The following is a 27,372-nucleotide window of genomic DNA, read 5'->3' as shown; positions in this document are numbered from 1 at the left end:
TCTCTAAAAGATGACCACATATGCTATGAATTCTGTGACTACATAACATCAATTATATCTGGGAGTTGACAGAATTCACAATCAGACATCACAGCCTGTGCTTCTGTTTCTAGCTGTCCTTGTGTCGCCTGTGCAGAAACAGAAATTAACCTCGTGTAAGGGGAAGAGAGGTTTGGCACCCCTTCTTTTTTTTTGTGGTAAGCGGGCCTCTCATTGTTGTGGCCTCTCCCGTTGCGGAGCACAGGCTCCGGACGCGCAGGCTCAGCGGCCGTGGCTCACGGGCCCAGCAGCTCCGCGACATGTGGGATCTTCCCGGACCGGGGCACGAACCCGTGTCCCCTGCATCGGCAGGCGAACTCTCAACCACCGCACCACCAGGGAAGCCCTGGCACCCCTTCTTAATCCCTCCTCCACCATCCTTTTAGCCCCGAACCTGACGATGTCAGAATTTGAACTTGACTAAAAACATTTCACAGAGGAGGATATAATTGCCATGGAAATGATCCCATTGAATGTGGCCATCTTTTTCTGGCCACTTCATCCTGCGTTGGCAGGCAAAAAACCTCTCTCCCATGTCCTGCCAGTGACCATGTTGCCAATGTGTCAGGGCTTCAATACGCTTGGTGGAAGGTACCCCACACTGTCAGCAGTGGGAGAGCACCAGGTCTAGGGCCTGATGGACAGATATACCTGTTAACGGATGAGGTACACACATGAGAAAGATAACAGTAAATTTAGTTCCCAAAGCAGCAAGCACAGCCCTCCCTCAATTGTCCACTGATAACGCGTACCCTATGTTATTTTTTTAAAACTCTGCCATCCAGCCAAAGCCATGCAGAGAAACACAGTGTGGGTCCATCATTCGCAAGAACACAAATGCAGCAGGAAGTGCTCACTTTCTCCCAACTGCTTCTGCAGCATCTGCAGCTCCTGCTGAGCCTCAACCAAGGAGACCATGGGTGTCTCACAGCAGCCAAGGAGGGGAGGGCCAGCAGAGCTGAAAGGCAGGAGGCTGGGTGGAGCTGAGGGCAATGGTGCCTGGGGAAGGCTAACCAGCGTGGGTAGTGATTGAAAATGAAGGCCTAGAAACAGAAAGTTAGGGAGAAAGGAGATAAACCATTAGAGAGAAAGTCAGAGAAAAGAATGGGTGGAAGATTGAGAAGGTGAAACTATTCCCTGACCAAACATCTCCTTGGGGAGTGTCTATCATTCAATGTGGTGATGACTCAGATGGCCAAGGGGAAGCACTGTTACCCAGGATGCTGGCCTAGCTGACCCCCCTCCTTCTCCTTCCCTGCCAGGGATGTATCCTGTACGTGTATCTTTTTTTTTTTTTTTTTTTTTTTTGCGGTACGCGGGCCTCTCACTGTTGTGGCCTCTCCCGTTGCGGAGCACAGGCTCCAGACGCGCAGGCTCAGCGGCCATGGCTCACGGGCTCAGCGGCCATGGCTCACGGGCCCAGCCGCTCCGCAGCATGTGGGATCCTCACGGACCGGGGCACGAACCCGTGTCCCCTGCATCGGCAGGCGGACTCTCAACCACTGCGCCACCAGGGAAGCCCCTGTACGTGTATCTTGCATACACATTCTATGCTCATCTTGAAAACAATTGGCTACAAAAGGCAAGGTGGCACTACCATAACCCAGGCAGCCGTGAAAGCCCCATCTTAGCCATCTGGACACGGATAGGTGAGGATGGCTGTGCCTGGATGCTCTCAAGAGCCCCTGCGGTGCTGCTACCAGCATGTGCTAGTCCTGGCCCTTGTGACAAGCCTCTCCCTACACCTAGAAGTCCTCTTCTGAAAGCAACAGGACTCATCCTGAGGAGGGCAGAAGTAGACTAGGATAGTGGGGAAGTCTGCATGACTAATACATGTAATTCAACACTGATGGAAACAAACTTCAGAATCCCAAATCAATGTGTTCATTCACCAAAGGAAAAATAAAAGCCTTGGCCTACTGACTTACACACAATGGCTTACAAATGTTTCTGGACATTCAAATAATTTAAGAAAGATTCTTAAAATATGTGGGTTCTTTCATCCTTACTGCAATCTACTGAATCATAAACTCTGGCAGTAGGGCTTAGAAATTTCTTTCTAAAAAAATCTTCACAGGTCATCATTAGGCAGTCCATCTATAGACAGGTCTTTAGGAACCCTGGGAAGTTCTCATGTTTGAATCTGTCTCCTCTTCCTAAAAAGAGTTATCGGGCAGATGGCCCACAGAGGGAGAAGAAACCAAGACAGACCTGTGGAGAATGTCTCACGTGAAAGACGATGATCACATTCTGAAAAACATCCCTTACCCCAAGATACTGACATAGTATCAGAGCAGTACAGCAAAGACCCCTGAATTACCAAGTGACACAGACCAGGCCTCCTTCAGGGAGGCGTTCTGATTTTAAAACCCCTGACCTTCTGCTCTTTCTGATCCCAAAACATTTACACAGATGTCTACAGTGCTAGGTGAATAGCTTTTCCCCATGATTTCCTGGTTTAGCTGCTGCCCACTCTGGCCCAGAAACTTTGAGCCCAGGCTCAGAAAGAGTTGAACACATTCTTTTTCTTAAGATTTTGGTTGACTTGTCCTCAAGAGAGACAAGGGCGGCAGAAGGAAAGTGCTGTTCTTCTGGGGGCACCTCTACACGAGTCCGACCTCACCACAACCGCACTGAAGGCGGCCAGCCAGCCCATCTTGTTGGGTGGTAGGAGGTGAGAACAAGGTTTGCCCTTTCTCTGCCATTGCTGGTGTGGAGCTGTGATTGAACAAGGCACCCCCTGGTAACTAAGCTGAGGCAAGTAAATGAAATGTACAGCTATTGGTCCAAGATACATACCATATACACATCAAGGGCTACCAACCCATTCATAAACCCATAAATGATAATGTAATATGAACAGAATCTTGTCTAAGGATACTGAAGCATCCTTAGCTATGAAGTAAGCTGCCCTACCTACTGTAGAGGCTCCTCTGCAGATAAAATGGGGAACACATATAAGGGAGCAGCGGATGTAAATTTCCCTTTGTTCTTTGGCTACAGTAATCCTAGGAGAAGCATTTTGCCTCTTTGATTCGCAGGGTGAAATGAGAGAGAGAAATGAAGATGCTTCTTTTAGAATGATTAGCCAACTGTTGGTCAAAATTGATATGTAGATCAAAGTCTATTGTGGATTATTTACTTTTCTAAAATATTTAAAACAAAGAGTAGTCAGACACTATTAGCTAATCTGGATGGTCTCTTGATTTTGTCTAGGATTTGATGTATTGATATATAAGCTCCTAATGATGCTTTTCTTGTCCCCGAAGAAAAGTCAAACAGGCAGCTGAGGAAGAGGAGATGAAGACCCTGCCCCACTGGCTGTTGCATACCTGGATGGGCCGGGCTGGCCTCCTTGGGGGGATTCTGGGGAGCTGGCAAGCTGATGGGGTTGTTGCTGGGTTCGGCCTTAACCCCCTGAGACGCACTGGTTGCTGATGGTTTAGAAGACAGTACAGCAGAAAGACTCGAATGATGGATGGAATCTACAAAACCCATGAATGAAAGAACATGTTTGATGTTCTACAAAGAACTGGAATCTGGCCTGATATTTAACCAGGGCAGAGCCTGGTTTTCAGGGAGAGCGTCAAGCACAAGCGCTGGGAGCGGTGTTCATTCCTTACTGGCAGACAGCTCCTTCAGTGAGGAAAGCCACCTTAAAGGTGGGAGTGGGGCTCAGAGCCTGAAACCATGAAAATGGCACCTCCAAAAATACCAGGCAAGTCCAGCAGCATCTGTGGACACCCACGGAAACGCCGGGGTTCAGGAACTGCAGCTAGCTGGAGGGATAGGATATCCCATCTTAAAAAAGGAGGTCAGTCAGACAGATGGTATGCTCATGAAGCAGTGGGGAAGAGAAGTCTCCGTAATCTCACTCTCCCCACTGTCGTTCGCCGTGTCCAACAGCAGTATCCATATGCTGGTGGAGACCCAGCGACAGGGGTAACTTGTAGAGTCAGGAGCATAGCAAAGATCCTGACCCACTGGGGCCTGTGCTTGGCACGGTTTGGCCTGATACACACCAAGGTGCCTCTATAAGGCCTGGATGTGGAGGTCTCCTCTCAGCCTAGATAGAGGTGGTTCCACTCCGAAAGTGGAGGCTACCTGAGTGACTGGGTGAAGCTTTCTTCTCTTCATAGTGTGTGTACTCGCTGGCTATGTCCATGTCAGAGCAGGCTTCCGGCTCATCAGACGAGAAGGAAGAGCTGCTGGGAGACCGGTGGGAGTCAGACAAGGCACGGCTGCTGGAGGGCGTCAGGGACCGCGCGTCCAACGTGGCCTGCAGGACTTCAATCACTTTCTCCTTCTCCTGCAGCTCCTTGCTGAGCCTAGTGGGGTGAAGGAGGACAACAGCTGAACCCAAAGTCACTGGACGAGCTAGTCCTGACTAGGGCACATGGGAAAAGCCACATAAGTCAAGGGGACCATTCCTGCAGAGGGTAAACGAAATTACCCATCTCTGATTAGGAGTGGAAAGTAGGTCAGGTGCAGAGGGAAGGAGAGCAAGAGCCACCCAGTGCACTGGCCACACAACACACTGAGGACTAGCAGAGGCTCAGCTAGTGCTCCGAGGCATTGCTGCTTAATGTATGGTCCCCAGTACAGCTGGAGTCCGAGAACTGTTGGCTCCCAGTCTCCGGTAAGTACAGAAATGCAAGGTAAGCCTTGAGAAACACAGCAGTGTGGCATTCCCACAACATCTAGGAGTATGATAAGTAGAATCATCTGGTCGACTGAGACAGAGACAATGTGTGTGTCTGTGATGGATTAGAAAGGAAAACAAACAAAAAAAATACTTTGTCCTTCACTGCAGATATTTTGAGAAGCACTGAGTGGTCTAAAGCACACTCACGACACAAAGGGTCATGAACTTGTGACTACAAAGGACTCTGAGCCTGTATTTTCTTGCACATAATGAGATAATATTCAGTGACTCAATGAAAACTGGTTCCTAAGACGCTGTAGCCTCCCGGGATCTGCAACATCAAGCACTTTTTTTTAAAAATTAGGAACTGTAATACAATTCTTTTCTTCTCAAGGAAATTGTGTGGCCATTAAACTAGCTGCCAACTCAACTTGGGGTAAGCCAACTTGGCAAAAAGCACACCTTGGTCTTTAAACACACAGTGGGGAAGCAGAGGAGATCCTTGGGGTGCCAAGGACCCTTAAAACCTGGTTAGTTTACTTTGAAGTCAGACTGACTCTAGGTTACTAAGCTAATAATGTAATAATAAATCTAGGTTACTAATTTGAATAAATATACAAACAGAAATCAATAGAACTATATCAAAAGAGAGTAAGGCTAAAAAGAACAGTAATGTGTTCCATGAATAAATGAATTCATTACAATCAGCATTTTCCTTTTCTCCCCCTGATTTGTGAAACTGCAGCCACCCTTAACCCCTTAGGCCTTGTTCCTGATTCCTTTACCAGATCCTACTTGAATTACCTCAGGGCCAGTGGCTCAAGTCCAGCTTGATCTTTCTCACTTTTATGATCCTCTGCAAACCAAATTCAGAAAGAAACAGTAAGAAATGAAACAGGTCTCACTTCACACGTTATAAATGCAGGAGCCGATTTGGGTGCAAAATAGTGACTACTCTATGTATGTCCAGGATAGGTGGGAGAATTGCTCTGGGAGACCTCAGATTGTATCTTTACAGAACAGACCTGCAGGTTCTCCTGAGCTCACCAGGCAGACCTTCCCTGACTGGTAATCACCATCATGACTTCCTCTACCCTAAATCAACGCAAACAGAGTTTAAAAGGCACTTGGCTAACTTCTCTCTGGAACATTCCAGCCTCCAAGCCTGCCACAGACTGACTCCCAGACGGACCAGCTCTGTGAGCCATCACAGCTTTCATGTAGAACCTACTCTTGCTTTGAGGAGATGATAAACAGCCCTGTCCCACCTCTGCACCTGCCGCTAGGATGTGGGATGGTTGGCCCCCAAGACTGATCCTGCTGTTCTCCCTCGGGTGCTCTCAGGAAATTCTAAGTCAAGGGCTTCAATAATTACCAATATTCCTAGCCCTTGTACTATGACATTCAGTGCCCAAACCATGTTCAAAAGGGCATAGTGCTTCATCTGTATTTGAATTACATTCACGTGCAATACCAGGCAATAGATGAAGAAACAGAGATACCAAAAGGTTAAGTCATTTGCCCAAAGAAACTTAGTGGCAGCATCCAGGCTAGAGCTTGCGTATTGCAAGTCTCGGTTCAGGGCTCCTTTAACTACAATGAAGTCCTCTGATCTCTTCTCCCTTTCTCCCCCTTAGCATTAGATGGACTCAGCCTCCTTCCCTAAAGGTCACATTCCATAAATGATGCTGTAATCATGGCCTCTCTGACCCTGTGGTTCCTCCTCAGTGCTTCCCACTGGCCAGTCCTGATTCTGTAATGACCCCTGGGAAATGAAGTGGAAGCAGGACCTGGGTTAAAAGGCTGTGGTGGAGGCGTGGCGGTCACCTGGGGCTGGGCTCTGGGAGGGACTGAGAGTGTCCAAAAGCCCTGTGGCCAACTTACTGGTGCTGAGTTTGCTGGTGAGCCTCTCTGTCAGCTGGCTTCCCTGAGCGAGTTGCTCCCGGAAGCTCTGCCCCAAGTAGTAGTCAATGTCATTGCTCCTTAGGAGGTCCTCGAAAGACTTTACTGTATCTTTCGCATGCTGGGTGAGAAGATAACAGATACCTCTCCCTTCTCGTATTTTCTGGCGTAGGTAGGATAGTTCTCGGGCCTGGTCCTGAATCAGGGAATCATATTTCCTAATGTAGGAAAGAAGAGGAAAGGGTAAGAATGGAAAAGAGTGAAAATTAAGTTATGGGGGCTTCTGTAGTCATTTCTGTGAGAACATCTCTAAGAGTTCCTCAGTTTAAGCTGAATTCTGGCACAAAAACCAAAGGATGTATTTAAGAGTAAATTCTGTTCTGACAAACTTGCATCAAACAACATGGTATGCCACCATTCTTCCGCTGTTTTATATGTGTTAGTCATGTGTCCAAAAATGAAAAATAAGTTCTGTGGGGGTAAATACAGTGCCATAGTTTACATCCCTTACAGCACCAATATAGTGTAGACTCACAGTTGATACTCAATAAATACTAAATATAGTTATTGGGTAGATGCTCAATAAATACTAAAAATCCAAATAGGTCCTTTCATGTCTTCTACTTCAAAGACCACCTATATTATGGCAGACTGTATTTTGCAAAGTTGGCCATTACTCAAGCTCCCGTTCCATGTGCTCCTCTATAATGTGGCTGTGCCCCTCTTTCATCATTGGGCAGAAGTTATTCTCCGTCTCCTTAAATCTGGGTGGGTTCTGTGACCACCATGACCAAGGTAACATAGTGGAGGTAACACTGCACCAAGTCCAGGAGTCGCTCTTAACTGGCCTGGCAACTTCCACTTAGAAGCCAGCTGCCATGCTGAAGTGAAACTACCCTGAGACCACCGTACTATGAGAGGCCCAGGCCACGAGGAGAGGCCCCGGAAGACAAGGAGCCACATGGAGAAAGAGAGAAGCCAAGGAGCACCACGTCACCAGACACATGAATGAAGAAGCCGTGTCCAGGCAGACATTTCAGTGACTCCAGCCCCAACCTCCATCTGATGGCAGCCGCAGGAGAGACCCCAAGTGAGAGCTATACTGCTAAGCCCAGCCAATCCACATAAATTATTGCTTCAACCCCCTAAGCTTTGGGGTGGTTTGTTACTCAGCATAGGTAACCCAGATACTGGGAGGGATATCTACCCTGGTGTTTTTCAACCACAAAGTATCAATAACAATAATAATTATGACAAATAGTGTTGAGAGCTTTAATATATGCTAGGCATTATTATAAGCACTTGTATTAATTCATTTAAACCTAATAACCACCCTTTGAGATAGGTTTTCTTATTATACTCATTTAATAGGTAAAGAAATAGGCTCAGAAAGATTGAGTAGGTTGCATAGCCTGTAAGTCCCAGAGCTAGGATTCGAACCCAGGAAGTCTGACTCCAGTCTTACTACTTATATCATATATCCTGCCACTTTAAGAATACATTCCTAAGGAGGAAATCACAGGGACCTGGTATCTCCCAGCAGGGTCACGCGTCCTTTCTTCAGACCTAGGGCTACCATTTAAATAGGTGCTCCTCTGATTGCCCTGATGGGTTCTCTCTTCTACCTGCCTGGGCTACCCTCCTTCAAACATAAACTTAGACATCATCAATCAAGTAATGGTCCAAAGAGTACCCTCCTTACCCAGGCCACGAGGCTGATCTCAGCTCCTCGGCCAGCTTCCCTTCTGTTCCAGTTTTCGGGAGCTGGGCTTCCAGCTGGGACACCCTCTGGATCAGACTCTCCAGATCCTTTTTAGCCTGAAGCCCTGGGGGGTAGAAAGCCCCAGTGCCATCAGACAGCCACCCCTCGTCCTCATCAGTGACACTATGAGGTGAAGATCCCTCGAGGGTACCAACAGCTTTCAGCTTTTGGGGTCTCTCCAGACTAGATGAATAATCGCTTGTAACTGAGAGGGACCGGACCCGGCTCTTGAGGTTTTGAATGACCTTGTTGGCGTTCTGCAGCTGGGCCTTCAGATCTTTGATGTCCTTACATAGGACAGAGATGTCTTCTGACTTTCCATATGCCTGGAACTCCTCCTGCTTCCCTAGCTGGCTCTCCAAGGGCTTCTTTCCAGGGGGGCTGGCCAGTGTAGAGCCCAGATGTCCCTGCTCAGAGCACAGCCCCTCCATTAGGACAGTTTCCCTGAGGCTGTCGTGCTCCTCACACTCTGAGAAAAGACAAAGACATCTTCCTGAGTAAAGCTGGGCGTGCTGCTGAGGCCACTCCCTTCAAGGTCTTGAGGACAATAATTACTAGAGCAAAAGTTGAAGCAGTACTTTATTCAGCGCTGGCACTATTCTAACATTCAAATGCAGTATTTCTTACCCTCCCAAGAGCCCAGCAAGTCAGGTGTGGTCACCTTCTATTTCACTCAAGTGTTTTTCTCCTTGATTTCCATTTGGTGGATGTCCCTATAGTCACAGTACTTTTATAATAGAAGAATATTTTTTTTAAACTTATGGCTTGCCTATTCCCCCAAAGCTCATCTGGTCTTCTCATTAATAAATAGACCTTAGTATTTTTTCTATAATAAACAGTTGGATAGAACATTTTTTTAAATTAACAGCAGTATGCTGAAAACTAATTGTAGAAATTCAAACTCACACTCAGACTCATTCTGGGCAAGAGTCGTCCTCCAAACTTCCTGTCCCTCTCTGGTCTTGTGTCCTCTTCAGTCTACCATGCCCCCTCATCCCTACTCCTCGTTGCATGTGGGACTCGCCAACGGCACCCAAATGTGAAGGCTGCCCCTAGGGAGGGAAGGTGAACCCCATACTTGTGCTTTTACCGGGACTGGTGCTCTCCTCCCTCTCAGCCTCATTCTCGCTTCGGCCACAAGTCTCATAGCCCAGGTCCTGGAGGTCCACCTGCACCTGCTTGCTGTCCTGCTTCACCAAGGATTCACCTGCTTAGGAAGAGACAGGGGGTGTTACAGAGTATCTGAATTTCCCACATACACCCTCACCCTCAGTGGCACATACCCTGGCCCTTAGGGTGCAGGGAGGTTAGGTCCACAGTGGAATAGAGGCTTCTTTGGACTTAGGTGGGAGAAGAGACCACCTGCTCCAGACAGCAGGACTTCCCTCTGCCACGATGAGCCTGTTTGCTATTGATGATCCCATCTACAGATAACGGGGCTTCGCTGGGACCAGACATTTTTAAGTCATCTCTAGAAGTCCCAGGGAAACTAGTAAATGCTTTGTTCACAGGGGCTCAGTAAATGTTTGAATGGAGCTGAACGAATTCAGAGTTTCAAAGACATCTAGATCGGTACTGTTCCGTAAGGTAGCTACTAGCCACGTGTGACTATTTTAGGTTAAACTGATTAAAATTAAGCTTAAAATTCCCAAGTTGAATTAGCTACATTTCATGTTCTCCATGACCAGACATGACGTAGGTATAGAACATTTCTGTCACCGCAGAAGTTCTATTAGAAAGCGCTGATTCTAGACCAACAATGATGGTATATTTTTTAAGAATCTGACGTGGTGCAAAGAGGAGCAGAAGAGAAGCAGTTAGCATACACTGAGAGAGGTAAGGCAGTTTGTTGACTGTACCAGAAATCAGCAAATCTAGGTGTTAGTCCATTGCCTCCCCATACTGTCACTGCAAACTTGATTTATTCATTTACTCTTCTCCACCATCTGCAAATTGAAGTTAAGTATCCACTTCCACAATCCTAGGGTTGTGGTCAGGATTAAAATTTGTTATGAGGTTGGGGAAGAAAAGTGAAATCTGCAAAGCATGTAGCTTCTCAGGGAGAAGACAGACACTTTGGTGACGTGAACTTAAGACTTACTAAACATGACTCTGTATTTCTCCAGCTGGTTGGCCTGGGCAAAGACAGTGGCTTCTGATATCAGCAGCTTCTCCTGGAGATCTTGATAGCGTTGTCTGCACTGTGCCAACTGGGAGCGCAGGTGCTTGGTGGATCCTGGGAGGCTAAATTCTGACTGAGGTCCAGAGTTACGGGCCTGGGGCTGGTTGACCAGCTGTGAAAAGAGCCAGCACAGGGTCAGGGCAGTCTGAGCTCATCCCCCAGGCAGTGATGGCTGCTACCCACTGCGAACCCTGTGGACTTTATTCATGTGTCTGTCACAGTGCTCCTCATCCCATTTGGCACTTACTTGCTTTCCGGAATGAGCTCCTGGAGAGCTGGGGTAATGTTTTATTCATCTCTGTATCTACAACACATAGCATGGTGCCAATTGAATCTAACGAGGAGGAGCTCTCAGTAAATGTTTGTTCAATGATTGAAGAGAGAAGGGGTGGAAACCTCCACTCATCGCTCCCTGCATTCCTGCCCAGTTGCCCTCTCAGAATCCTCTGCAGAAAGCAGAACACTCCCTAACACCGTACACAAAAATAAACTCAGAATGGATTAAAGACCTAAATGTAAGACCAGACACTATGAAACTCTTAGAGGAAAACATAGGAAGAACACTCTTTGACATACATCACAGCAATATCTTTTTTTGACCCACCTCCTAGAGTAACGGAAATAAAAAAAATAAACAAACGGGACCTAATGAAACCTAAAAGCTTTTGCACAGCAAAGGAAACCATAAACAAGACAAAAAGGCAACCCTCAGAATGGGAGAAAATATTTGCAAACGAATCAGTGGACAAAGGATTAATCTCCAAATATATACACAGCTCATGCAGCTCAATATCAAAAAACTAACAACCCAATCCAAAAATGGGCAGAAGACCTAAATAGACATTTCTTCAAAGAAGACATACAGATGGCCAAGAGGCCCATGAAAAGGTTCTCAACATCACTAATTATTAGAGAAATGCAAATCAAAACTACAGTGAGCTATCACCTCACACCAGTCAGAATGGCCATCACCAGAAAATCTAAAAACAATAAATGCTGGAGAGGGTGTGGAGAAAAGGGAACCCTATTGCACTGCTGGTGGGAATGTAAATTGATACAGCCACTATGGAGAACAGTATGGAGGTTCCTTAAAAAACTACAAATAGAACTACCATATGACCCAGCAATCCCACTACAGGGCATATACCCAGAGAAAACCATAATTCAAAAAGAGTCATGTACCACGATGTTCATTGCAGCTCTATTTACAATAGCCAGGACATGGAAGCAACCTAAGTGTCCATCGACAGATGAATGGATAAAGAAGATGTGGTAAATATATACAATGGAATATTACTCAGCCATAAAAAGGAATTAAATCGGGTCATTTGTGGAGACGTGGATGGACCTAGAGACTGTCATACAGAATGAAGTAAGTCAGAAAAATAAATATCATATATTAACACATATATGTGGAATCTAGAAAAACGGTACAGATGAACTGGTCTGCAAGGCAGAAATAGAGACATAGATGTAGGGAACAAATGCATGGACACCAATGGGGGAAAGGGGGAGGGTGGTGGGATGAACTGGGAGACTGGGATTGACATATATACACTAATATGTATAAAATAGATAGCTAATGAGAACCTGCTGTATAGCACAGGGAACTCTACTTCATTTTGCTGTACAGTAGAAACTAACACAACATTGTAAAACAACTATACCCCAATTAAAAAAAAAAAAGAATCCTCTGTAGTCTCCATTTTACTTAATCCTCAGCTCAGCTGCCTCCCCTTAGAGGATCCCGATAACTCCTTCTGAGGCTCAGGGACAGACACCTGTGATGAGCTGTGATGAAAATGGCAGTGATAAGGAAGAGATGTCATTACACACCACTTGTCTGGCTGCCTTAAAACTCCATGTATCCCTATATTGCATCCTATTGAAATGATCTGGTTTTGTGCCATCTTTTCCCACCATACTGAATACCTGAAGGACAGAGACAAAGCCTTATTGCCTGCTTCCAATGTCTAGTCTCTTATCTGGAAAATTAGGCACTCAAATATTTATGGAAAATTAATTATTCATGTAATATTTATAAGATAATGTTGTAAAAAACCTTTCTAAAGGTTGATGTGTGAGGAATATTATCACCACTACTTGTGGTGCAAAGGTGCCCTTCCCTTGGTACCTCCTGACCCACAGGGCAGAACTGTTTAAGGTAGAAACTGACATTTCCAACCCTTCTCCAAGGGTCTTTCATTCCGTCTAATCCCACACTTACTTGGTGGGTATCTGCTGTGAAGGCAGTCCCAAGGTCAAGGCTCTGGGGTCTGGGGCAAGGCCTCATGGTCACACCTTCCTCTTCTTGACATTGGTGCTTTCCAGAAGAGCGAACCAGCTCTGTGTTCATTCTGTCGATCTCCCTGGCCAGGTGCCCAAGGAGCTCAGGATTAAGTTTACTATTCCCTTCTCTGGTGCTCAGTACCAGCTGTTCTTTGAGGAGGTTGATGATATTGTGGGCATTCTTCAGTTTTCCCTGGAGCTTTCTGAATTCAGCCTGAAGGCTATTCTCATTCGGACCCCCTTTGGCAACCACAGTCTCCACCACCACCTCGCCCTTCTCCTTGTCTTCCTCAATCTCCCATCCATCAGACATTGCTTCTCCCATCTGCTCTTTCAGCTCTGCGTTCTCAAGGCAAAGGCTCAGCATGGTGTTCCTACAGGAAACATACATAATCAGGGGCCAGGTCTGGTCTTGGCCTCGGTTCCTAAGAGCCCCGTTTACCCACACCGCAGGCCATCAGAGACTCAGAGACACCCCAGAGCATGAAGAGACCTCAGAGACCTACAACAACTCCCTTATTTTATACACGAGGAAACCAAGACTCAGAAAGAGCAAGAGATTACCCGCACTCCCATAGCTACTTGGTGGCAGCATCATCACTAAAAATCTAGGACTCAAGACACCCAGTCTAGTTGTCTTTACACATGCTTGCAGCCTCATGTTCTAATTTTCAGCGGCCTCCAGAGTAAACAAGGGTAACTACACTGTTAAGAAAAAAATAAAAAGGACATTGGAACAAATTTATTATTATGGATTCTACAGTTCTATTAATTATCATCAGTCACTTTTCAACAACTGGATGAGAAATTTGGACCTAGGAACACAGAAGAAATAAATAACACTAGTCACAACTATCATCAAATGTACTTATGTTAATTATTCGCTTTACGTCTGGTTCCTGTGATAGGAGATCATCTTCATGAGAACAGGGATTCTGCGTGTCCCGTTCACCCTGTACCTCCAGAACCTCCACAGTGCCAGCTGCACATAAAATATTCAATTTGTTGAGGAAATAAAATGGACTAAATAACTAATTTTCACCAAGACATTCTAGACGCAGCCTTTCCTCCCACCAAATATTTCACTAGGATTGGGTGGAAGCAATAAAAAATATGGCTTTAAAAAGGCAATTTACTTAAAAAGGCAGTTCACTTAACCTCTAACACTGACCTAGTGGAGTTATTGGATGCTTACATGAAATTACATAAGTGGTATGGCTGGCTCGGTGTCTGCAACAGAGAAGTCATTTAATCCTGCTCACACTAGCTGCAGACCTGAGGAATACTGACAGCAGAATCCTAGGAGGTGCTTGTTTAAAAAGCTTTAGAGCTAAGGCCTACAAATCGACATTTTACTTAAGTTCCACAGGGGATTCTTAAGCACGCTAAATTGAGAACTGCTGACCAGAAAAGGCAAAGGAAAAAGGAAGTAATAATTCATAGCCCGAAGGACCAGCAGTTGGCTATGCCCCTAGACTGGGTTTCTCAGATCCTGAAGTTCTGGAATAGAGCACAGCTTGTCTAGCGTGAATCAAGGATGAAAATGCTTTAGGACACAGGAATCAGAGAGATCGTCTATGAGAGTTTCAATGGAGAAAAGTGGGACAGGTATTTTACCAAAACTGATGTGTAAAAGGGAAAGAAAGGGGCACACGTGTGGTATAAAGAAGAATATTTAATATTATGTCATAACTTTATATTTGCTGTGTTCACAATACAAACTAACAACAGCAATGTTCAACAAAATCTCAAAAGAGGGACTACGAATTACATAGATTCTATCTTCTACAGTATCAGTGGTGCTTCAGGTTGGATGAAGAGTTCAATCAGTTTCAGGTTAGTAACTCTGAGGAAAAAGGAAAATAATTCATGAAGGTACTACATTTGGTTGGATTGTATATTCAACTGTAGGATCAAAAGAGATGTATTGTTCTCACCCATGATAGCACAATAAAGTTTACGCATAACAAAGTTTAAGTCAAACTTAAGCTTTAACTTAAGTAGAATTTAAGAAAAGAAATATGATAATTCAGAGTAAAAGAACCAACATTAAGGATGATCACAAGAGTATTTCAAAAATTGTTTGACAAAGTACACAGTATAGAAGAAAAAGGTTTATAATTTAGTAATTGGAAGCCAGGGGTCTAGCCAGGGACTATTATGCAACCTTGAACAAGTTACCAGAACTTTTTAGGCCAGAGTTTCCTCGACTATGAAATAAGACATTATGCTGGATGTCAAGGTCCTCTTCTGTACTAATATTATTCTACGATTCAGGGACATTTAAGTGGCACACAATAGGCAGGGAAATAATGGGGCATGAATTAGAAGTTGTACATCTGCACAGCTGTGTTCTAAACAGCAGGCCATTATGATTATGACCCTCAGGGATGAATGAATAAGTGGATTAGCCCTATGTTATCAGCATGTTCCCCAAGCATCTTTTGAAAAAAAGCCATTAAAGACAGAGTGGTCAATCTAGCCAATGAATAAGCTACTTACCACTTTTGCAAAGTAAATAAAACAGCAGAGATTATTAAAATTGCTACTCTGTGATTTAAGGATTTGTGCTGCTGAGAGAGAGCTGAGTGGAGGTGGAAGGGCCTCTGTATAAATCCTTCTCCTCATGGACTATTCTGGTTCTGCATAGAGCAGTGAAGAAGCATCTTGGGTAGCAGAAGATTCCTTACATGTCACAGTCAATTCAAAAGAGCAATACGAGTCATACAACTAGGAGATTTCCACTCATGACAGTCATACATGTATAGCTAATAATGGACATTATTATACTGAATTGAGACCAGATTTATTTGAATAGTTTGAATGGTAATTATTGATAATCCCCATTATCCGATATTATTAACTTTTCTAAGAATCTGTAGAACAATTAATGCACGGAGCATGGGATGTGGATCAAAAAGCCCCATGGCAGCACAAATGCCTTGGCAGCAGCAAGGTGAGTCCCCTGGCTATGGTAGCCTCTCCGTCAGCAGGCTCCCCTTCTCTGGTGCACATCCTACCTGATGTGGGCCACAGAGGAGAATCCTGCTTCCTCGATTTGAGCCTTTAGCTCCTTCAGTTCCCCCTCAGCTTTCCTCTTCTCCTCTAAGAGCTGATGAATCTCAGCCCTCAGGTGGAGCATCTCCTCCTGAAGACCCCTGTTACTGTCCTCTCCTGTCGTGGACGGAGGGGCAAGAGATACGTTCTGGGTCTCCACAGCTGCCAGGCTTTTCTCCAAAGCTACCTTGATGAGCTGAAAGAAAATCATGGTTTAAAGAAGTTAGTGCATTGAAGAGGATCTACGAGGAACATCAGATCACAAAGGCAGCCTTCTAGGGGACCAAAACAGGCAGACCTAAAAGGAGCTCCCCCTCTAGGACTCCTCAGCCATAAGGGCCCTGGAGACTGGTTTGGGTGAGAGGACATACCCCACAAGCAGGGAGAACTGTTGCCATGGGCAGAGGTGGGTGAGGAAAAAAACACAAGCACACAACAAATTTAAAACAAAAGCAAACAAATGAGGTTTAAACAGGACTGGAGAGTGTGGATGCTGTGATCCTTCTCTTTCTGAGGGGACAGAGTTCTCTGGGAGTCTTCTCACAGTCAGGAAGCTTCATCAGCTCAACACTTGAGTCCTTGACTGCAAAGATCATGGCTAAGATACCAAAGCTCAAAGCCTGAGGCTGTAACTCAGACTCCAAAAAGGATGATTACGAGGAAGGATCCGGGCACTCAGGAATCAGGAGTCATAGTCAGAGAATTAGGGTATAGGCGGAGCTACAGTTAAGACAAAGCAACCTTAATTTCATTGGCAACAGGAGAATCACACTCTACAATTGCTGAGAAGTTAAAGAGAGGCCACCTGCCTAGCAACCAATTTCCCTTGTTGGTTATCACCCTACGCTGATGTTGCCAGCCAAACTCTCTCTACAAATCTGAGCACGTGAGAAGAAAACAAGCAGAAGCAATTTCCCATCACCTTTGTTTTTTGAGGATACTCTTGAAGTTACTCCTTAATGTTCAACTAGAGCAGACTGTATAGTTTTTCCTCAGATAATATTTTAGGGCCTCCCTGGTGGCACAGTGGTTAAGAATCTGCCTGCCAATGCAGGGGACATGGGTTCAAGCCCTGGTCTGGGAAGATCCCACATGTCACAGAGCAACTAAGCCCATGTGCCAGAACTACTGAGCCTGCGCTCTAGAGCCCGTGAGCCACAACTCCTGAGCCCGTGAGCCACAACTCCTGAGCCCGTGTGCCACAACTACTGAAGCCCGCACACCTAGAGCCCACACTCTGCAACAAGAGAAGCCACTGCAATGAGAAGCCCACGCACAGCAACGAAGACTCAATGCAGCCAAAAATAAAAATAAATAATTTTTTAAAATTAATTTTTTAACTTTTAAATTTTATTGTTCGTCTTGGGTTCCTCTCCAGCTTTTCCCATGCTTTTAAAAGTGTAGAAACCAAAACATGAGTATGATAATCTACTTAGTGTATGACTAATCATTTTACTATGTGAATTTCTTGCCTGTCTGTCGAATATTAACCTTATATCCCAATGTCATATTGGCTCATTTTTCCTTTCAGTGGCAGCATTTTGGGGTTTTACTTAACTTCAGGTCAATTTTGACCTCCCAATTTTCCAACTCTCCCCACAGCTATTTCTGGGTCATATTGTTTTCTTTTATCTCTATAAATATAATGACTTGTACCTGTCACAAATTCATTCCGGCTATACAGAATCATTTCACAATCATCAAAGTCATCAAAATATTTATGTGCATCTCCATGAATCATGTAGCGGCCACTTGATTAGGGATGATTTGTAGAATTAATTATGTGCTTTATTGCTTCATTTAGGTCAGAAATATTGATATATTGGACAGAACAGGGCTCAGAGGAGCTTAAATGGATCAGTGATCAACAGCTGCTTGGCTTGGCACAAAGCCACCGACTGTTGCTTTGGACCTCGTAACAGCATGATAAAATCTAGGTTTCAGGTATGTCCTGGGGTTGATTCATATGGCACGTATGTGTAAAAGCATTTGGTAGCATAGCAGTTGAGGTTGTAAAGAGATGTGCGAGATACGCACCCACGTCAAAGAAGAAAGAGATGCCTCACACAGGTGCTCATTTCCTAGGCATCCAATCCCACCTGGGGGTGTAAGCCTGAGATTGAGAGGCTCCTGGGAATGTGTTTCTATGGTTCTACTGCCAGGCTTAGTTGGACTGGTGGCCATCCCCACATGTGCCACGAAGCACTTGGGTCAAAATAAAGGAAGGGGGACTGGATAAAACCACTTTTGAAAGTTTATGACCTCACCCTTCATTTAAATTATGTGACATTACCTTTCTAAATAAACTCTTTGCAACTAACTAAACAATGTCATCAGCTTTGAATATGGACACATTTATTCTTTTCTAAACCTTAAGTGTTCCTTCTGCTTAAAAATGTCTAACTTTAATGATACCATCTATTTTTAAAGTGCCTTCTAGATGTATGTTATCTTCTATTGATTTAAATATACCTACTTTCTTTAAAAAGAAAAAATAAGACCCATGGAATGTCAGTATCAGAAGGGACCTTAAGGTTCATCTGGTTCAATTTCTTACTTTTAAATGAGAAAATAGAGGTCTGATTTGTTCCCAGGCTAATTTGCCTTTTCATATTTCCATGTCCAAGGGAGTTTACTTTAGCTGCCTTGTCTGTAAAATTTAAATGTAAATGCATGAAAAGTGACTCAGGATCTAACCTTTTTAGTTTTTTCTTTAACATCTACGGAAAGCTAGTATTTCTATTGTTTTTCCTGAAGTAAAACCCCAGGGCTTCCAGTGTATGTGGCGGTAGTATGAATCCTTTAGTTCTATTGTTAATTACGTCTCTTACAGGTAGTTGTTGCTGTTGTTGTTTTTCACATTTCCTAATTCATCTATTCTATTGCTTCCATGGTATAATTCAACTTTTATGTGTGCTGGTTTTTCATTTGCCCCATGGAGATCAATGTGCAGATCTGATCTCTTATTTGAATAGAGTGGTTTTGTTTTAGCCCTATTCCTTCATACCTCCCACAGTGTAATTCATTTCTCAGACAGCATTAGGGTATTAAAAAATGACCTTTTTTCAAGTTCATCACTGACTCTCCTTTGCGGTTTTGATTGTTGATTAACTTTTCTCCATTGCAAAAATTCGAACAAAGAAAGGCAATGATTGATTACTCTAGTTTCTTTCACAGGAACTTCCTAGGTATTTGTTACAGATCTTACATTTGATTGGGAATGGAATTGTGTGAGAGGTATCTGAGGACAATTACCATCATGGCCAGGCCTGGCACTTCCTGAGGAGGGTGAGTCCAAAAATAAATATGAAGCAATCTGCTTTGGCCAAAAGGTGGTTCTTGCCTTAAAAGGCACACAAAGTTGGATGTGTTTGTTAGGGGAAGTGTGCGTATGCTTCAAGTGGGAAGGGAGCTTGGTGTTGAGGATAAGGTCTACCTCCCAAGGACACAACTAGGAGAAGCTCAGAGCTCAATCTTAAGGGACCAGTTACCAGGAGAAAAGCAAACACATTTTTGAGAATCTGGACACAAAACAGTTACGACAAAACAAGCTTTATTTAATTGGTAGCAGGAGAGTCACACCAACAAACCTCAGAAAAGCTGAAGTAAGTTTACAATGATTTCACACACCTCCTTCCCCAAAACTGAAGATTGATTTTCAAGGAAAGGGGATACAGAGAAAAACAGTGCTTACCCAAGATATTTTTCATCCAACAGGTAAATACTTGTCTAACTTATTAAGTATCTCCTATGCCAGGTGATAGGGAAGACATTGCAAGGGAAGTACAAATGCCCCAATGTAAAGGTTTATTCCAGGCTTGGACTGACCTCAAAATGTTGTCTGATCATTTTCTCCACGCTCGGCTATAGAAAAGAAGGTTGAGGAAGAAGTGACTTTACAAACCAGTTTGCCTATAACTGAGAAGCAGAGTGAAGAACTCGTGCTATCAGGCATAGTTTGGACCACATCAGTCGGAATCTGGTTCTCTCCATATCCGTGTCTCCTGTTCACTTATTCTGAAGTTAACCCTGACCCAGAGTAGCAATAACTATCAGTGACCTGCTGACATCCCAATCTAGCTCTGTTTTAGAGTGGATATTTTCTCATCCTGCAGATTCCTCTCTCTCACCCAAGATCCTCAGTGAAATCAGGGAGTGAGAGGTAAGGGATCTGTCCAGAGGGGCAGTGGTGTACATAATTAAAGTTAAAAGCACCGGTTAGGAGGACTCAGAAGAAGCGGTCCAAGCAAAAGGAGAAGTGGAGTTCATGCAGGAACTCAAGGGAGAAGTTAGGGTCAGGTGTGTCTAGAGCAGCAAAAAGGGAATCTTGGTAGAAGGTAAAGAAACTGTGCTGAGGATGTGAGGTATTCCAGACAACTGCTTGTGTCCTCAAGAGTCAAAGACTGCCAAATCCTGTGAGATTTGGGGACTGCTCACTTGGGTCTTTCTGTTGGTTTATTAGACGTCTCCTCTTTTTCTTATGCAGGAGATGAAGAGGCAGACCCAGAAAGCCTCATGTCCCCTGTAGTTTCCCTAATAGCTCCAAGGAGCCTATCACTGGAAAAGCCCAGCCAGCTGCTTCTGCAGAAGGACAGATACCAATGATCCACTTTCCCCTTAAAAACTCAGAGAGTCGCAGGCCTGGTCCATCCAGGACATGTGATTGCTAAATGTCACTGGGCAAGGTGAAGACACACAGGAGTTCCAGTGGGTGCTATGGGATCACTATTGGTGACTTAATCTCTGAGGTCTAGGACATTCTGCTCTTGAGCTTGAGAAAATGCTGGTTACACCTTCACTGATGGTTGGTGGGAACAATGTTTTAGCCTTGGGTACCAAGTTCTGAGGTTTGACAGGGGCTTGCTCTTGAAGTGTCATCTGCTGGTCACTGACGTGTCACAACCTGGGTAGATTGTCAGGTTGCCCAACAAGGTTCTCTTTTATATAGTGAGACTTCACTGAGAATGATCCCTGCTTTGGAAGCATTCCGATCCTCTTGGAGTTCCTCAGAAAACACTCTCCTGAAGCAGGTCCTTGGCCTGCCACCTCCCCAAGCAGCCCTTCGATGACTCCCTGTCTTCTGTGATGTGTTTCAGTTACAAAAGCCCAAGAGTGTAAGTGTTCAGGTCTTGTTGTAAGTAAAAATTCTTCTGAAGCTATAGCTATAGATGGTACATAGGAGCAAAGGAGGGTAGGAGGGGGCAGGGAGCAGGAACACAAGATACAAGGAGTAAAAAGGGTGGATTGGAAAGAAAAATGGAGTGAGGATAGGGGTTGGCAAGGTGGCAAGGAGGATAGGAGGGCAGGAGGAAGACTGGGAAGTGGTTTATCTAAAAAGATAGCTTCTCACTCCAGGCCCACAAGGGCTGCAGGAGACCACCAGTCCGCAAAGGGCTACGAGCTCTGCACCCTGGGGCCCCAGTACCTGACTTGGACTTACTTGCTGGTGGCTATTGTGTGCAGCCTCCTCCTCAATACTGTCGGTGAACTCCGTGCTCGCATCCTCTGTGTCGTCCCCTGCAGCTGCACCTAGAAGTAGGTCCAGAAGACAAAGGTGACTCCCTTCACACGTGCCTTCCAGACAGCAGCTAAAATTACACTTTTTGCCATCCGCCTCTGATTTCTTCCCTTCCCCACATGGATGACCCCTAGCCAGCAGGGCTGACAGGGAAAGCAGCACCAAGGTACCAACTCTGTAGAAAAGCTTTTTCACCGTATCACTGATACTTTCTTGCTAACACTCAAGCTTAAACCTCAAAACATAAGCTGGCTTGACTGCACAGACCTGTACTTAAGAAGCAGACTGTTAGATTGAGTGGTTACCCCCCTCACTTATTTCCAGAAAGCCAGAATTATTCTCCTCCAGCCACTGACTGTCTATGTAATAACTTTCCCTGTTGTGACATGGGCCCAACGTGACAACTTTTTCCCACCATCGAGTGCTGAGAGGGTCCCTGATTTCCTTGGGATTAGGGCAGCCCGGCTCCTCTCACACTTTTCCATTGCTGGGATCAGTCATGAGTGGGGTGATAATCTCGCTGAGGAACCCTCCTCTAAGGGTCCTGTGTCCTACAGAAGCTCAGGTCTAGTCCAGCCCCGTGGCAGAGAACGGTTCAGCTGTTTCCTAACCCCTTCCTCTAACCTCCCCTCCTCCCACCTCCCTCAAACTCTTGTCCAATGCCAACATCCCGTGCCTGAAGGGTTTCCTGCACTGCTTTGTCCAAATGGAATTTAATCCGTTCTTCCATTCCCCAAAGATGAACACAGTCACCCTGGGGTGCAAACAGCTATGCCCTGCACTAAGGAACAAGTAGTTGCAGTTTATGGTCCAGGTAAAGGTCTAGGGCAGTGCTGACCAATAGAACTTTCTGTGATTTTATGTCTCTGCTGTTGAATTCAGTAGGCACTAGTCTCATGTGACTACTGAGGACTTGAAATGTGGCTGGCATGACTGAGGAACTGACTTTTTAATTTAATTTAATTCAAATAGCCACACACGGCTGGTGGCTACCATATCAGACAGCACCAATCTAGGGCATTTCTTCTTCTTCACATCTGTTAAAATAAGGCCATTCATCAAATTTTAGATTGACACCTGTGGCCCACATTACTGATTTCTTCTGAAAGTGTAGGAATTCGAAGTGGTTAATTCATTTGGAAACCAAAGAAAATCTACCGTGACACTCCCCGGGTCTTACAGGATCTGCCCAAGTTAGAGAATTTTGAGATCTAGTTCTGACCCTGGCCTCAGCAACCAACCTGTTAAAACTCCTCTTATGACCGCTGGGAAACCTGGGCCTCAAAGAGATTAGGTGGCTTGACCTAGGTTACGTAGCTAGTTCTGGGTAAGGGCTGTGTGGAGATGGCAAGTCTCCGGGCTTTCAGGCAGAGGCAACCCAATGTCCCCTCTGGTGACAAATCAGATCTTTGTCTCTTCCTCCAAGAGCAAAGAACCTGCTCCTGAGCTCAGACGTCTGTGAATGAAAGGCTCTGCGTGAATAATGAGCATTCGCTACCCTCAACAGGTAAGGTGAACAGGGCCAGTTCACACTTACGTTCCATCTCTTGGCATCTGCAAGTTTATACCAGGGATTTGCAATGGCCCAGGCCAATCTCATTAAAGTCCTAACAGCTTAATCTTTTGACTTATTCCCTGGTCTTTACTGTGAACGTTGTGTTAACTTTGGACTAAGGTAGTACCCTATTCAATAAAGCCCTACTCACAAGGAGGCATCTTTGCCATTCAGCATCTTTAGAGATCCTTGCCAGGCTGTGTACAGTAGGGATTTCCAATACTTACTTTTTCAAACCAGCCCTAGAACCATCTTATTCAGAACACTGGTTGTGTAGAGGTGAATGAACACACTTCCTAAGCTGTGGCTGCTTTGGAAACTCACTGAACCCAGGGTGCTAATTCACTTGAGGACATCCGTATCATATTATGCTCATTTTGGAAAATCTTTCCCTGTACAGCAATAGAGATCAGAACGTTTTTCTTTCCCTGCAAAGAAAATGAATTGTCCCACTCAGTGATAGATTAAGAAAACACACTTTTCACATTGTTTCCCTTCTGAGTGTTGGACTAGAGAATGATCCTGTGGTTGAAGAAGGTTCAGCTTATGAGGTCAGGATCCTCACCCCCATACCACTCTGGGCCCACATCCCATGATGATTCCTGTACTAGGTTCCAGAAGTAGGGTAAGTGGGGATTAGAAAGAGTGATTGTCATTGGCCTTGAAGGCTTTTGTCTAACACTTTCTGCCCTCCACTTACCTTTGTCAACCTTTCTGATGCCACATCTCCATCTCTACATAATGTTCTCTCTTTAATTCACTCTGGGGCAGGATACCATGATTTTGACTTCATCAGGAGTTAAGTGGAGGCAAAGCAAAAATGCTCATTTCATCCTGACATTCTACTACTAGGGGTTTTGTTTTCCTCATTCTTTTTTTCATCTAGCTTAGTCTGCCATACTTCCTTCAGGGCAGCTTTAAGGGTTGCTCAGCCCTTTACCAATCTGAATTAAAATGCTAAAGCCTTTTTTATGTGTGTTTGTTTGAGGGGTAAAGTTAAAAAAAATTATAGAAAACATTGGAATAAGTTATCCCACACAAGGTCCTATCTATAAGTTTATATTAGCCGTTCCTCTTTCTGTTTTTACCATTTCTGTTTTTTTTTTTTAAATGACAATAAAGGGCTTCTCTTTTGTGGAGGATACCCTTTTCTATGCTTTCACAAAGCAACAAAACACTGTCTTCAGAACTAAGTTGGAATAGTACTTTAAATTTCTAATTTAAAGGTACTACATATTGATGGAGTGCTTATGTTTGATAAATAAATAAAATGGTCTGCCACCTTTAGAATTTCTGAAAGCTAAGAATCTGTTCATTCAAATTTAACTTGCTTCGCCAGGTTTTATCTCCAGGATTAAGTTTTACATATTAGACTGGAAATTTTATTAAAACCTTTTATTTGAGGCTTTGATGGTAGTTTCTCAAGTTGTGGTTCTTCCAAGTTTCTAGGCTCTGAACTACACATAATGGAGATGGTACCAAAACTTCCCTTTCTTAGATTTAGAAAATTATTTTCTACCAACTACCTGACTCTATAAAGTGTATAGAAATAAACTTCTATAATACTATAAAATCCTTGGGCAAAAATGTAAGTGGTATGTAAAAATAAGGTCTTTATTTTCATCATTGAGGCAAAAATTCATACTTCTGTGCTTTCTAAATTGAGGATGGCATAATTATTGAGAACATGGACTCTGGAGCCAGATTGTCTAGGTTAGATTTTTGCTCCCATCATTAGATACGTGACTTTAGACAAATCACCACCTTTCTGTAACTCAGTTCCATCACTTATTAATTAGGGTTAATAGTAATATCCACTCCATAAACCTGTCAACTTTCAAGGGTTTGGTGCTTTTGAAGGGCTTAGAATAGTGGTTGGCATATACTGTGTTCTCAGTATGTTGCATTATTATTATTGTTTTAAATTATTGTTGGTAAACTGGTCTATGGGCTGAAAAGTTGAGGGTAGAAAAAGACCGTAGAACCTAAAAGTACTCAGCAGAAGAAAATTCTATAACTAATGTTTTTACTGGATGATCTTAACTGAGTCTATCTGTACTTCTTCACTGCTGAATATGTTTCCCCAACAGGAGGTTTGAAGTAACACTCTTATGTTCTCCCTACTTTGCAGGACAGTTGAAAAAAACACAGATCTATCAGTAGATTAAGATGAACTCTTTTGAATAGGTTTTACAAATAGGATTCATCATCATTAAATAATAACTGCCTTAAAACTCCATCATGCACAAATAAGCCTTGAGGGAAAGTCATGAAGTGTTATTTTAATTCTCAGTAATGAGTCCCAACTGGGCTGCAACAAGACCATATTCTCCAAATTCTACTCTACCATCATTGCTTCCTTTTTAAGCCATTTATACACAACCAAAAGAAAAGGAGTAATATTTTCCCATAAAGTTACTCAGAACATAGGAGTCCTATCTGCCTAATTTTGAAAGGGGATTCAAAGAGCTAAACTTTACAGCACGAACAAGTTTGCAGTAACAAGCGCCCGGCTGTTTTTCCCTCAGTGCCAGGCTCTTATGTCCTCTGGGTTCACCTCACTTTCACTCCTAGGCACTCTGCCATGTGCTCATTACAAGAACTCTCACCTGTTCACGTCATGAACCAACTATTGATTACTTAAATATTATGATGCTACTTGAGAGGATCAAAGAAAAAAGGTCTCCTATCAAACTGCAGTATTACCTGCATCCATTCCCTTCTGGACCATAAGAAAACTTTAAGATTTCATATAATCTTCCATAAGCTTCTGCCAAGAAATAAAATTCTTTAACTAGACAGATTCTGATATTGGAACTGAAGTAGCTAGAAATCTGTTGTCTGCAGTCAAGCCCCTTCATGGTATATCTTTGTCTTTAAATTGCAATGTCTCTTAGGTACCCTTCCAGCTTACAAGCTTACAATTCAGAAGGCAACTGTTTTCAGTGACTTAAAAGTCTGTAATGTCAAGGAATTCTTCCTGCTTATGATCTCTTTTTTCCTCAAAGAACACAAGAAACAGGCCTTTCCAGGAATATACACAGGGACAGCACCACCCACCAAAACAACGGACTCCTCAAATTTTCATCCCACTTTCCTACTCTCCTTCAGCAAGGAGAGCAAGAAATGCTTTTTGAAGGTAAAGTAGTCCATTTCACATTTCTGCGGGAAGCATAACGCTGTTTCTTTAGTCTCACTTCCTTGAGAGTAGAAAAATTCAGGTTTCTTCCTCATCCTTTCTTTAGTTAAATTTCCTGAGCCTTATTTGACTTGGAATTTTAGTACAATAATCAATAGACTGATTCTCCTATAAGGAAGAAAAAAAGATAGGAGCTTTCTCTACTTTTCTCATAAATCTTTTAAGAATGAAACCAAATAGTTACTGTTTGGCCTTTGATAATTTTATTGGATCAGTGACAATTTTCTGTGTCTCAACTATAGCTGAAATTCTAACACTTATATATGAAAAAGTACACGCTCCATTTCAGCACAAATGTTAACACAGTTTAACACAACACAGTGCCATGAAGAAATGAATATTTACAGCTTGTTTTGGTGGGGAAATAGTCCTAGAAATAATCTAGCACCACCACGTTACTGGATTATTTAACACATCACTTCCTTCTTCATTTAAATTGTTATGAATCACTCTAATTTTTCTCAACAGCCCTAAGACCAAAACTTTAAGTGGTAAAAGTAAACCTGCTTTTATTATCAAACTGATAGTACTTCATGGAAACAGTCAGAAATTCATGGTTTATAAAACATACTTGTATATATACATGCCTCTAAAGTTCACAGATTGAGAGACAGGTTGGTATTTCAGAGCAGTGGTTTTGATAATTGCAAAAGGAAGCACTGTGTACTCATGTAATATACCAAAAACAAACCTACATGCATTTCCTAGACAATCATGAGTTCTCAGAGGGAACAAGGAAGTCCATTTGGTTCATGTACTTAATTAACAACCCTACTCTTCATATTACTTTAGATCAAACATTTTCTGATGTTGATGAACTTTCTATTTTATCCTTCCAGCTTTAGCAAGAAGAAAACAGTATGATAAAGATTTTTATTTCTGGAATTTGACTTTAAACAACAAAAAGGGAAAGTAATCCAAAAAGAATTAGTATGTCACTTTATAAGTTTAATTATTCTTATTTGAAATCTGATAAAATTAGTATTGTCAGCTCTACAGTTTTATGTGTCCCTTCTACTTCCCATCCTTTGTTGGAAGCAAATTATAAATTTGCTTTATTTGGGAAATTTCTTTGGGAAATTCATCCTGGCTCAGTGATTACATAGAAAGAAGTTGAGAACTTACCTTCTGTCAATACTCAAACTACTTAAAAGCAACATGGTAGTCTTTCAATCATAATAAAAAAGGCTTAAAAAAGTTATTGCTCCAAAAGTCTAGTGGGAG

The 27,372-nt window shown here is 43.5% G+C and overlaps 1 protein-coding gene across 1 annotated transcript in view; it reads right to left on the bottom strand.

Moving 5' to 3' along the window:
* The window catches only part of LOC116752630 (myomegalin-like), a 225,454-nt gene that overhangs the window by 31,895 nt on the left and 166,187 nt on the right, over positions 1–27,372 (bottom strand). The window contains 11 exon segments of the mRNA XM_032629403.1: positions 897–1,082; positions 3,372–3,524; positions 4,144–4,367; positions 5,489–5,540; positions 6,569–6,804; positions 8,289–8,817; positions 9,439–9,558; positions 10,450–10,642; positions 12,758–13,193; positions 15,840–16,072; positions 21,317–21,405. Coding sequence (XP_032485294.1) covers positions 897–1,082; positions 3,372–3,524; positions 4,144–4,367; positions 5,489–5,540; positions 6,569–6,804; positions 8,289–8,817; positions 9,439–9,558; positions 10,450–10,642; positions 12,758–13,193; positions 15,840–16,072; positions 21,317–21,405 — 2,451 coding nt within the window.

The sequence above is a fragment of the Phocoena sinus genome, chromosome 1 (assembly GCF_008692025.1).
Source record: "Phocoena sinus isolate mPhoSin1 chromosome 1, mPhoSin1.pri, whole genome shotgun sequence".
NCBI classification, from domain to species: Eukaryota; Metazoa; Chordata; class Mammalia; order Artiodactyla; family Phocoenidae; genus Phocoena; species Phocoena sinus.
Note: the sequence above shows the minus strand (reverse complement) of the source record. Positions and strands in the feature narration are given on the sequence as shown.